The sequence below is a fragment of the Dreissena polymorpha genome, chromosome 9 (genome assembly GCF_020536995.1).
Source record: "Dreissena polymorpha isolate Duluth1 chromosome 9, UMN_Dpol_1.0, whole genome shotgun sequence".
Taxonomy (NCBI): domain Eukaryota; kingdom Metazoa; phylum Mollusca; class Bivalvia; order Myida; family Dreissenidae; genus Dreissena; species Dreissena polymorpha.
In genome coordinates, this window is record NC_068363.1 from 1,860,861 (window position 1) to 1,873,328 (window position 12,468).

The 12,468-nt window shown below is 36.1% G+C and overlaps 1 protein-coding gene across 2 annotated transcripts in view; it reads left to right on the plus strand.

The window, feature by feature from the left end:
• LOC127844978 (GTPase IMAP family member 9-like) overlaps positions 1-4,641 on the plus strand; it is a 17,200-nt gene extending 12,559 nt beyond the window's left edge. For both annotated transcript variants that reach the window (XM_052375579.1, XM_052375580.1), the window contains exon 4: positions 478-4,641. In XM_052375579.1, coding sequence (XP_052231539.1) covers positions 478-1,632 — 1,155 coding nt within the window. In that variant the 3' untranslated portion in view covers positions 1,633-4,641. The remainder of the gene's footprint in view (positions 1-477) is intronic.
• The last annotated feature ends 7,827 nt before the right edge of the window (positions 4,642-12,468 follow it).

Here is a 12,468-nt window from a genome sequence, read left to right on the forward strand (position 1 = left end):
AATACGAATACCTGCCGTACGGGTGAAACTATAAATATTGAAACCATGAAAACGACCAGGGCCCGTATTCACATATCTTAAAACCAAACAATTGAGTTCAGCGTGTGAATATATATGCATGTTACAGGGGTAGTTTTTCTCATTAAATTCTTCGTTCTCTAAAACCATCATTTGTGTAGTTATAAGTTTCATATTTTATGTCATACTGATTTATATTATTAATAATTTAAACATAAGGCCTTTAGTTGAAAGAATGCAATTAATTTTTAGACTGAAGTCTTATAATGGGTTTATAATTATTATCGTTCAACTATTTTTTTTTCGTTATAAAATATATAAATGATCATCGTCCTGGTTTTGTAATACAATTTTTAGAGGTTTAAAGCATAAAGGCCGCACACAAAAGTATGGTTTTATAAACTTATGTTGTACAAAGAAACTTTAAATTAATAGTGTACTGATTGATTTTTATTGTAGGTTGCTGTACGGAAAGGGCGTCGAATCGAAATTGTAGATAGTCCTGGATTTGCTGATACATTCAAAGGGAAAGAGTTTGTAAGAAAGAGTCTCACACAAGCTGTCTTCCAGACTCTTCCTGGCTTTAACGCAATTGTTTTCGTCCTGTATCCAGACAGATTTACTGATGAACTGGTCAAAACAGTCAATCTTTTCTTTGAGTTCTTCGGAAAAGGTGTTGGGAAATTTGCATTTATTTTATTCACGCACATTAAATCGAAAGAGAAAATGAATGAATACATACAGAATGCTATGGAACACCCATCAGGGAATGTGCAGGCCCTGTTAGAACTTATAGAAACGTGTGAAAGCAAGGTTATGTGCATCGATAACGAAATGGAAAACGAAAAGATTCAAGTCATGGTTGATGATATTATACGTACAATAGACGCAAACACAGTTCGTCTAGGAAAAAATTATTTTACTAACGAAATGTTTCAGGAGGCCATGAAATATGCAGATAAGGTGCTTGGAAATGTTGACATTAGCAAGAGTGTTGAAAGTTCAAATACTACGGACGAAACAAAAATCATAAATAAACATGAGAAGGCGAAAACGTCCAGTACAGATAACAACGAACCGAATGTGCGTCGCATTTGCCAAATGTTTGAATCGCACGCATCAGAAACAATAATGTTGAATCGAGAACGTCTAAACAATGAGCATAGGAAAAGTACAGGGGATTTGCGAAAACGATTCAGTATAACTCCATTTCATGAAGTTGGTAACGCTATCGAAGCAAAGGATGAGTCCGAACCACAAATTGAATGTCGGTTGACAATTGGAACATCATCACGTGATGATAGATTGCTCACAAAAGAAGACAGTTCGGAAAATAAAAGCAAACTTTCAACCAGAGAAAGATTCACAGGAGCCTTTCGTCAAAGTCAAAATATGAAACAACAAGAAGGCTGGCAACGTGCCAATCGAGACCAAGAAGTCGTACATTCGAGTGATTTCGAGCCATATGAAGCCGGACCACGTGAAGTCCCTGGTCGGAAATACGACACATTTAAGGAGGATCTTCAGGCAAATAAAAGCTCATTTGATCGAGCTTTTAATGCAATTGCACACTGGTTCAATCGTCGACTTAAACAATTATCAAAATTATTTTAACATGCATCCACAAAGGTTGTTACAATGTTGGATGATTATTTAATATAGCTGTGTTTATTCAAAGGTAATCAGGCCAAGCAATATACTTCTTTTTTTATTGTCACTTCATATACAATTGACTGCTTGATAAATTTAAAATATGTATACATACCCACTAAGTATAGTCAAAATATGTATTATAGTGACCAACACATTGATTGTATAACGCATATTTCTTTCTTGAAAATGTTTCAGTCAATCAAGCGTAACGCATTATGTTTTCAAACGCAATATGAAATTGAAGCTCGCAAACACAACGAACAAAGTGGTTTGCATCTTACTATAAGCCCTAAATATAATGGACTTTGTTTGAAATAATATCTCGAACAATGAGGTTTGTAGGTCGACTAATTTGCGTTTTATAATTTTTATTAAATATACCTCAATGTAAAAAATAATCAAATCAAAACTGGGGTACAAATACAAATTCTAAGGACCGGCTAAAAACAGAATCGGTCGGGTTAATATTTATTTTAGTGGGAGTATGTTATGAGGAATGTAAACAGACCAACGTAATATGTCACTTGAACACTGTGCCGTTACGTGACGCGTCCAATCTCAATGGGTTTAATTTTTATCTATATTTCAAACGTTGTCGTTTAGTAAAAAATATTGCTATGCAACATACATCAATGATTATCAAAGACATCATGCTATTGACATGTGATATAGTTTGATTGGTTGCAATACGCCCCAAAATGTGAAATGAAATCAAAATAATCAGTGTAATCAATCATACCTATTTAAAGAAGCGAGCATCAAGTAAGTTAACAGCAATACTACATTCCCCTATGCCTTTTAAGCTATAATCATCAGTTTCATCTTCTGCTGTTAACAAGACATGTTTGTAAAACATGCACATACCCTCTCCAACTAATATATGTAAAGTATTTACATGTTCAACTTTTTAAAATCAGTAAGAAGAAAAAGTCAATATTTTGGAAACTAAACCGACTGAACCAGTGTTTTATGCAACACAATGTGCAAGATGATTTAATCAATTATCACAAGAGAACGAAACTGACGGGCCATTAAACCGAAAAGATACAAAACAATACCCTTAATGTCATTTTTCATATAGCTAGACTTTTAGAGAGTTTTTTATTGATAAAAATATAAACCCATTCAGAAGTATTTTATACATATTTTTCTATTCACTAATACAACAGAACATCATGTGGTAGGTACATATTTAAAATGCCTCCATACATAATACTAGATTTCAAACGAATGACGAACACTTTAAGATCCATTTTCATTAATATTAAGTATGGCATTAGCTTTGCGAATCGTATAGATTATTCTTCCAAATTATATGCGATTAGATGTTGAAAAATATAGTTGTTTATATAAGTCAAAATGTAACTAATACGTTTTTAAGTGGTTGCTGTAAGATATTTAAAAAAATAAGATAACGGTATACCGGGTTTGGAGCAGATAAACCATTTTCAATGCTTAACATCTTCCTACTCTAGAGACTTTGTCACCGAAGTACTTTTATCATTTTGTGTTTTTTCATTGTTGTACGCGCAGACACAACATTTCAAAGCGTTTCTTCTTACGGTTTACAAAACTGTTATTGCAATATTTGTGATCCGACCAAAAGTATTGGTAAAATATATGATGGAACTTGCTACTTTATCAGTATAGAGCAACAGTTCAAAGTTGGGAACAACTTTTCAACGCAAGTTAATGTTAGTAAAACTGTAAACAGCACCGACTATAATGCATACGATGTGGTCATTTTTGGGCATAAAAACATTCATCTGAAAACGGTTTTCACTCAAGTAAGCAACGACTTTATTTTGAACAACATCGAGCGTTCTATCAAAATAGCGCTGTTCTACAACAAAGATAGGCCTGCTCAATGCGTTCATTTGTTCAAACGAAAATATTTGGGCATGTCATGCGAAACGGCTAACATAGCGCTGTTAAAAGCGGATCGAGGAGAGTTTGTGACGGTGTCACCTTTCAAGCCGCGTGCGTACAAGACGTGTTCATTTGACGTAAACGCGGCAGCGTCGATCACATCACCTAAAACTTGTTTCGTGGTGAATGAAGATGGCCAGTGCTTACCAGCAGGGCTGCAAACAGTAGAAGAGTTTCAAAGCGCATTTGACTATCTAATTAGCAGAACGCACGACCCGACGGTGAATGCGATATCTCAAAATTTGATGTTTAAAATTGACAGTCTGAACAAAACGCTCGAATTAAACGATTACGTGATAGTTTATTCGCGAGTGTCATTTGATGGGAACAATACGTGGCTGTATATCGACGTGAATGAAAAATCTATTTCGTTTGAAAATTGTACAACAAAACGAACTCTGTGTAAGATTAGAATTGCTGGTATGGGACTGGATTCACCGAGTGACGATGATTAAAAAATAAACAGCTTTTGGGTCTCATTTATTGCACTAACATTTGTGGTTGTTTCTTTGGTTATGGTTATAGTTATTGTGTATGTGTTGCAAGGATTTCGATCTGGACATGTACAAACTACTACTACAGTTCAAATAACAAGCGTATAATTCTTGTATAAAACCATTCTCGCAAAGTCAGTAGTTGTCATAAAGTAAAAAATGTTGAGCTGTGAGTTTGTAGTTGCGATGGTAGCAAATTATTTGGAATGCAAGCAGTTTGAGGACTCAAATGACACTATTTGTGACATTGTCGAATGTGTGATTTTGCTTTTTTTATATTGTAAATAGCACTGTTACGATGCATGTTCTTACAAAGGATGAATCGACCATAGCTTGTATTGATGAAGACTATTTCGCCGAATTGCTTGAACAAAAGCTGAACAGTGGTTTGAGCTGGGATGTGTTTGTGACTGCATTTGTTTTGTTTGCGGCCGTCGTACGTGAAATATCGAATTACAACGCTGAAGGCTTCTACCACCTGAATAAACTACAGAACGTGTTCCGTAAATATAGACTTACTGACTGGGTTGCAAATCAACCTGGTAAATGGACTGCACTTGTACAGTATTGTAAGCAAGTTTGTTGAATAAAAAGAAGAAAACAAACAAATTTGTGTTTAGTTGTTTTATTCAGTATCACATTCAAATTTAACTTAACTTTCTATAGATAAAGATATATTTGAAGCCAAATTTTCGAATAATTCATACTCATCGATAATGTCTTTGAGATGTACATTTCAGAACCATTGGTTTTAAGCAAACTGTGTTTCTTCTCAACCACACCGTCGCGGTCAAAAATGTTGAAATATAGTTTTGTATCGTCTGGTCTGTCCATAACAAGCATCAAGTCGTCCTCGTCGTCATCTTCATCCAATCTTACATACACAGTCGAATGAACTGTTAGTCCAAAGCATGTGATTTTGTTCTGATAATCGAATTCGGGTGTAGGTTCATAGTCCGGAGAAAACAATGCATATGGTTCAAATGTTTCAGATTTAGACATGCGAAACAATTTCACCGTAGGCTCCTCTGTGGATGTAATGCTCATATGCTTTGATATAATCTCCCAGAACTTGTTTGCAGAAGATTGAGATTTGATTTTCCATTTTCTTTTCTGAATACGTTTCTGCTCTGGTGTTTTCGAACGAGCATTGAAACGTATGCTTTGAACGTTTTCCATGTTCTGAAATGTGACCAATGTGGCAAGGTTAACAGACAAAGTGAAATGGTTTGTGATACATATCGTTACAACATGTGCATATATAAGCGCTACGCAAAGAGTTAACTTCATTTGTTGATGTTTGCGACTCTATTTCTTGGCATTTTGTTTATTCAATTCATCATCGAAGAACGAAACCCCGATTTTGGGATCGCAAAAAGACTAAACTTTACAACAACAAGAAAAAGCCATGATTGTTGTTACAATCCTTGCGTTGATTTGTATTCAAGACTTGCGATGCGACCCGACGGTGAATGCGATATCTCATAATTTGATGTTTAAAATTGACAGTCTGAACGAAACGCTCGAATAAAACGATTACGTGATAGTTTATTCGCGAGTGTCATTTGATGGGAACAATACGTGCTTGTATATCGACGTGAATGAAAAATCTATTTCGTATGAAAATTGTACAACAAAACGAACTCTGTGTCAGATTCGAATTCCTGGCATGGGACTTGATTCACCGAGTGACGATGATTCCAAAATAAACAGCTTTTGGTTTTTTTATTCCACTAACATTTGTGGTTGTTGCTTTGGTTATAGTTTTTGTTATTGTGCAACTTTTCCTTGCTTGGTCGTGGTGGTTTACAATGCCGGCAATCAAATTCTAAGGTGAAAGTTTTACTCGTCAAATTACAAGTAGTCGATATATAATCATATATAACATAAAACAGGACAAAACTCATGACATAAACGAGTATAACACTTTGCATATGCTTTGAAAGTTCTCCATGTTCTGAAATGTGACAAATGTGGCAACGTTAGCAGACAATGTGAAATGGTTTGTGATATAGATCGTTACAAAATTTGCATATAAAAGCTCTGCACAAAAAGTAAGCTTCATTTCATTTGTTGATGTTTGCGACTATATTTCTTGGCATTTTGCTTATTCGATTCATCATCGAAGAACGAAACCCCGATTTTGGGGATCGCAAAAAAAATGAACTTGACAGCAACAAGAAGCCGTGATTGGTGTTACAATGCTTGCGATGATCTGTATTCAAGACTTGCGATGGTGGTTTTCTGTTAGGAAAATACGAAAAGAATGCATACAGGTCATGAAAGAACTTCGTGAGGACTTTCGAACAGATTGTTGCTGTGGTCGCAAAGTCTGCACCAAACTTATGGCAAAACTTCAGCTGGAGAAAGAGCAAGCAGTGAACGACTCGCGGACTTGTATAGTTTGCTGCAATACACGGAAAACCTGTGCCGTGACACCATGCATGCACATTTTCTGCGTAAAACTTTGCTGGCATTGCATATAAACGGAAACAAATGCGCTGTGTGTGGAGCTGAAATGTTTGGTTGGACACCAATTCATTGGACCGATCAGAAGTTATGACAATGAGTGTATACTTGTATGTGTATTTGTTCGAATAGTATCGTGAAATAAAATTTTGAAATGAATTTTATGTTTTAGTTGATAGAGAAGATGCAAGTATATTGACGTTTTGGGTTTTATCTTCTTTCATGAAGAAAACAAACACACAAGTTTACTGTTTTTGCTCTTTATTTTCAACATACAACAAACAACATACAACATTTAGTTCATAACATTTTCTTCTCTGCGCTTTCGGCTTAGACTACGACTGAACACTTTTGTAAAGCTTCTCTTTCTAGTTCTCGAACTCTTTTCATCGTTTTCGCTAGGTTCGTTGACAGACATTGGTTTTTGGTTTTCCTTAGACTCGTTTTCTCGTCGTAACAATTCGTTATCATACGCGTTTTTGTTGTGCAATGTAAGTAGTTGTGGAATACGTTTAAGAAACATCACCATCTCTGTCATGCCTAGGAACTCGCCGAGTTCCATCATGTTAACTAGGCTAGATATCGACTGTCAATCCGAGTAATCTTGCGTGAGACCGTTACATTGGTAGTCAGACAGGTTAATGAGAATTTAAAAAACATTCATCAATTCTTGAACACTGTAGTTCAGCGGAATCTTGACATGATTTGCCTTAACGTTAGTGAACATTTTCACAATTGCTGCTGAGTAAGATCTCTGTTCTTTTCCCACATAAAATAAAACCCTGTCTTTGCTTTGTTTAAGCGACTGAATGAGCTTCGAAGTGATTTGAATGCCAATATCGTACTTCAGTTTAGTGAACAAGCGATTCGTGGCTTCGATGTCAGTGACACGATTAATATCTTTAATGTTTATGGTTGACGTGGTTGTTGGTTATGTGCGGGTTTAGCGTTTCTATAGAAAATCTAACCTTAAATAGATTTTTATCTCAACTTTCCAAACCGTAATTTGTGATTGCATAGACAGTTGAACATCCACAAAAGTCGTGTTTCTTCTTAAGCTGGGCATCACCTCCTATAGTGTTGATCATAACAAGAAAAACATAAACACCTAGAAGCGAGTAAGGATATAGTGACGTGTTTCTCGAATGTTTGCATGTATCGTAAATAAACTTGATGTATGTGGAATTGTTTACCGTACTTTCGTCAAACAGAGAGAAAAAATTGTAAGCTTTTAGTCGGTTGTATCCACAAATTGGATCACCAAACACTGAGTCAAAATGGCTTGTAATTTCGCTTGTTGTCAATTTCTTGAACAACGACATGAGTTCATCGTCTTTGAACTCATTGAGAACCATTGTGACACACGTTTGAATTCCACACCCGAGTTTTGAGTTAATTTCTACCAGCTTGCTTTCGAATGTGCGTATTTGTTCTTCGTATTATGTTATGTATTGAAAAATGCATAGCGAGCATTCGTGGTGATGTCTAGAGTACATGGGTGAAAACAAGTAGATCTTTGTGCTAACTGTTCGTCTTCGTCAACAATCAAAACCTCATCGATATCCATTGATAAGGCATGTTTACAGTTCATTGATACAATGTATTTACAACATATACAAAAATATAACCTACGCAAGTCAACATAATCATACAATATTGCAACAACGTAGTCATTCGTCATCATCGCTCAATTCTAGATCACTGAGGATAGTCTTTTCTTTTTTCGGTTTCTTTACAGCTTTTTTTCACCAGATTTGCGCATTTTCTTAACAGCCAGAGCGTTCATAATTTCCTGTTTATCATCGTTCAACGTATCTGACATTTCTGTATCGGAGATGTCGATATCGGCATATTTGCGTTTTTCCTCAACATTGGAAGATTTTATTCGCTCTATTAGCGCAAACACGTTTTCGTCTTCCCCAGAACCGAGTATTTTGTTAATCACATCAATTGGAACTCGATCGAAAACCTTCGAGCTCACAGTCTTCACAACGTCGTCCTGCAGGTTTTTTGTTTTCTTGATGCCCAATGTCAGATTCTGCGTTCTTACTTTGAGGTTTTGTACTGCGCTAGTTTGGCATCAATCTGTTTCAGTTTCTGTGAAAGTTCTGTTATCTTCAAAAAATCGTTAGGCGACAGGAAGACACTTGACTCGACTTCAGAAACCAAATTCCTTTTCACGCCGTGATTCAGTACAGTGTTCGCAAACTGCTGTATTCGTTCTCGGTTGTTCGTTTTAATAGCATAGCTCGAGGTCAACATTGCTTGTGCCATCGTAGAAAGTGATTGCGAGTGTGCTTATTTTGTTAACTGCAGCTATATATATACGCTTGAAAAATAATGCACGTCTTACTTGTTCATCATTGGCTGGAATATACGAATGTAGTACGCCTCTTTTGCTTTACGCACATGCTTGTCTCGCTCTGTTTCCAAAACGAATACAGTGTAACGTTCTTTTACGTCGCACAAGTGTTTCCCACATTCTATCAAATGATCAGTAGCTCGACAATAATGCTGCTCCATGCGAATGTGAGAATTGTGTGTGTGAATGCGTTTTCTCAGATTAACGGTTTCGCCAATATACTTACCGCCGCAAGTGTTGCACTTCAGAACATATATAACATCTTTTGATTTACAAGTCAAGTTCTCTCCATCTTCCACCTTATACACAAAACCACAATTAAACTGAAAACGATTTCCACTCTTTATTTGAGAACATAGAGTGCAGCGCTCACCGTTACATGGTTTAACTTTGTAGTCCATAAAAATTTTGATATTCCGCGATTTTGACTGAAAATGTTTATACCCGTTATATTACACAAACGTGAAGATCAGCTGGTGCAGTGAAATTGATTCCTTGTTCCTGCATAGCACAAGTAATGTCAAAACACGAACAGTTTTGCAAATTTAGCTGACTGATATGTAGAGTTTTACTAACTGTTGTGAAACAAAACTCGATTGTCAAGTCGAATATGAACACGTTTTCGTCTCCTATATCGTCTAGTATGGTTTCAAAAATGCTTTCGAGCAGTTCTTGTTTATTGATCAAAACGCTGATGCATCTATGAACTTGGATAAAAAAGATCTTGAGTGTTACCAATGCTCTCGCTTTCAACATGTCGTCATGCGAAGTCATAGTGAATTATGACAAATGCGGATACAAACAGTTTGATATATATTTTAACTCTTTACAACAGTATCGTTATGACGAGCTATAATATGCAGTACAACTATGAAGCAAATAGCAGCTATCACAAGTACAATAAATCCACCAACACTAACAGCTTTTATAAGTCCCGGTTCGTTATTCGATGCACTTTTACCAAACAATACCTCGCAAATTGTGAGTCTTTTTTCGCATTTGTCGATAAAATGGTCTTTGATCGCATGTCGACAAACGTGCATCCATGATCACGGTTTGCTCTTTTGTTGTACACAATGAAGTGATCGCTTGTAAAAGAAGTGTCATCTATATTTTTTATTTGAAACTTTGCCTCACTCATATTATGTGCCGTGTTCTGAGTAATGCTAACCAAATATGAAACAACCGTATTATCCAAATCGTAAACACTCGCAATACTTGAGTGCGAACAATTCGCATCAATCCGAAAACATTTGCCATTTTTCGCTTTCACAGCACCAATATCGCAGTATGTAAAATTAGCCAATTGTATTTGTGGTACGCGAATGAAATGACCCTCTGTCGCTATAAGCACAGCATTCGTGCTCTCGGTGCAATTCTCAATTTGATATATATTTCGGAATAACGACATAAATGTCCTATCAACAGTTGTGCCATCTTTGGTGCTGAAGACAGTAAGTTGATATGTTGAAGCCCTTTTCGCGAGAATAACTTCGTTACTCACTTGTTTCACTATTTGACTTAGCATCGCACGTAAAGCATGATGACGTTCGTTGATAATCAAGAGTGTGTATTCGCGAAACGGAGAATAATGCGTCTTAGAGGAAATCTTGAATAATGATTGAATCCAAGTTGATGAAATAGCAACGATTGTTTTGTACTTTGCCGATTGTAGTAGAACGATTACATGTTAGGCAGTAACAATTTTGCAACCCATACGTAGATACTTCTGCAACGGTCTGCTTGTTGTGCTTAATTCCCATTTTATGCTTGTTGATAGTATCTTGCATATTTTGAAATTGTTGGTTAACGATGTTATTGTTTTAACTGGCAGACTTACGTTGAGTTTTGGCTTGCTAATAGCATGTTGAATTTTGTGAAATGTTTGGTTAACAACAGTGTTTGTTTTAACTGGCAGACTTATCTTGTTTTTTTGGCTTGTTGGTAGAAGTTTGAATATCGTGAAATTTTTGGCTAACAAGAGTATCGGCATTTGGAATATCGTTAACTTTTTGGCTTACGATAGGTTTAACGATAGGTTCGTTTGTTACTGGCAGAACTTTAGTTTTTTTGAAAAAAGTCAGAAAAATCGATAATTGGAACATTTTCAGCGCTTTCCTTTTCATCCGAATTATCGTCAGAGTAATCCTCATCAAAGTTATCCTCGTCAGAGTGATCCTCGTCAGATTGATCATCGTCAAAGTCGAACTTATCATCGATTTTTAAGCGGATCTCACTCATTTTTTGCTCTATTTGTGTAATTGTGTCTCGCAATTCTTTGGACTTAGAAGGGATTATTTCCAAACCTAGATCATATTCTTTGATATACTTGCCGACTGCCAAATAATTCAATTTTCTCTTCAATAACGCATCTTTGATTCGTGTTAACGCATGATCCAGTCTCTCGGGACAAGCACCTTCTAAATTCACATCGCACCATGTTCCGAACGTTGTACACAGTTTAGTATTAAATCTGATGAAGGCATGACCGTGTACCCAATTTGCATAAATTTCACTTCCATCATAGGTCAATAAAACATTGTACGGCAACAAAGGTATCCGAGCGTGTGTGGAAATCTCAGTATACACAGATTCCACAAACTCACTGATAGAGTACGTTTTCGTCTCAATTTGCAATCTAACTAATAGACTGGGTAAGTCGTAAGTGATAAACATTGATCCCGCTACAAAACCATCAACTTCACTGTATACCGGTTTCGAAAACGCTTCTCTCTTGTTCGGACATCTAGATAAACCTATGGATTTGCATTGTTGCCCATGTGCTTCTAAACTAAACTCTGGGTTTTTCGTCCATTTGTTGAAAAATTGTTAATTTGTTTGCAGCAAAACAAAATTAAGCAAAATCAAGATTCAACATGCACTTGTGGACTCTTGTACTTTAAGAAAAACCTTTTCAGTTTGGTCGTTTCTGATCAAAGATGTGACAAAAGAAACTTTGAACGTTCTTGCTACGAAAGCGAACCTGTGTAGAGTCGATTTACTGTATAGTTTTATTCACGCCGAAAACAGGATATGTGGTGCAATTGATTTTCATGGTGTTGAAAAGTCAAAAGATATTGCCAAAAATATTCTTGAAACAGAGCACGTTTTTGAAATGTTTAGCGCAAATGCGATGACAACATATTCTAATAAAATGTCCATGACGAATATTGTATCACATCGTGATTGTTAAATAAAATGTACTGTATCATAGCTTGTGTTTTCGTGTTTTGTTCAGACACTACTCAAATAACAAACAACACGCAAAATTGTTTCAAGGTTTTTTATTAACACATACAATCGAACACAACAGAACAAACATGCAATAAATTTGGGTCGTTGATTAGCATGTGTTGATTTTCATATCTATCCTTGTGCTACGTACTGATGGTATATATGTTTTGGGTTGTTGATTAGCATGTGTTGACATACATATTCCTCCACGTATCGATCGTATGCCTCATCGAATGCCTTATAGTCAGAAAAATTAATATGGTCGGCCTCTTCATCCCGTTTTTCGTCAATCAAATGTTCATATGACGA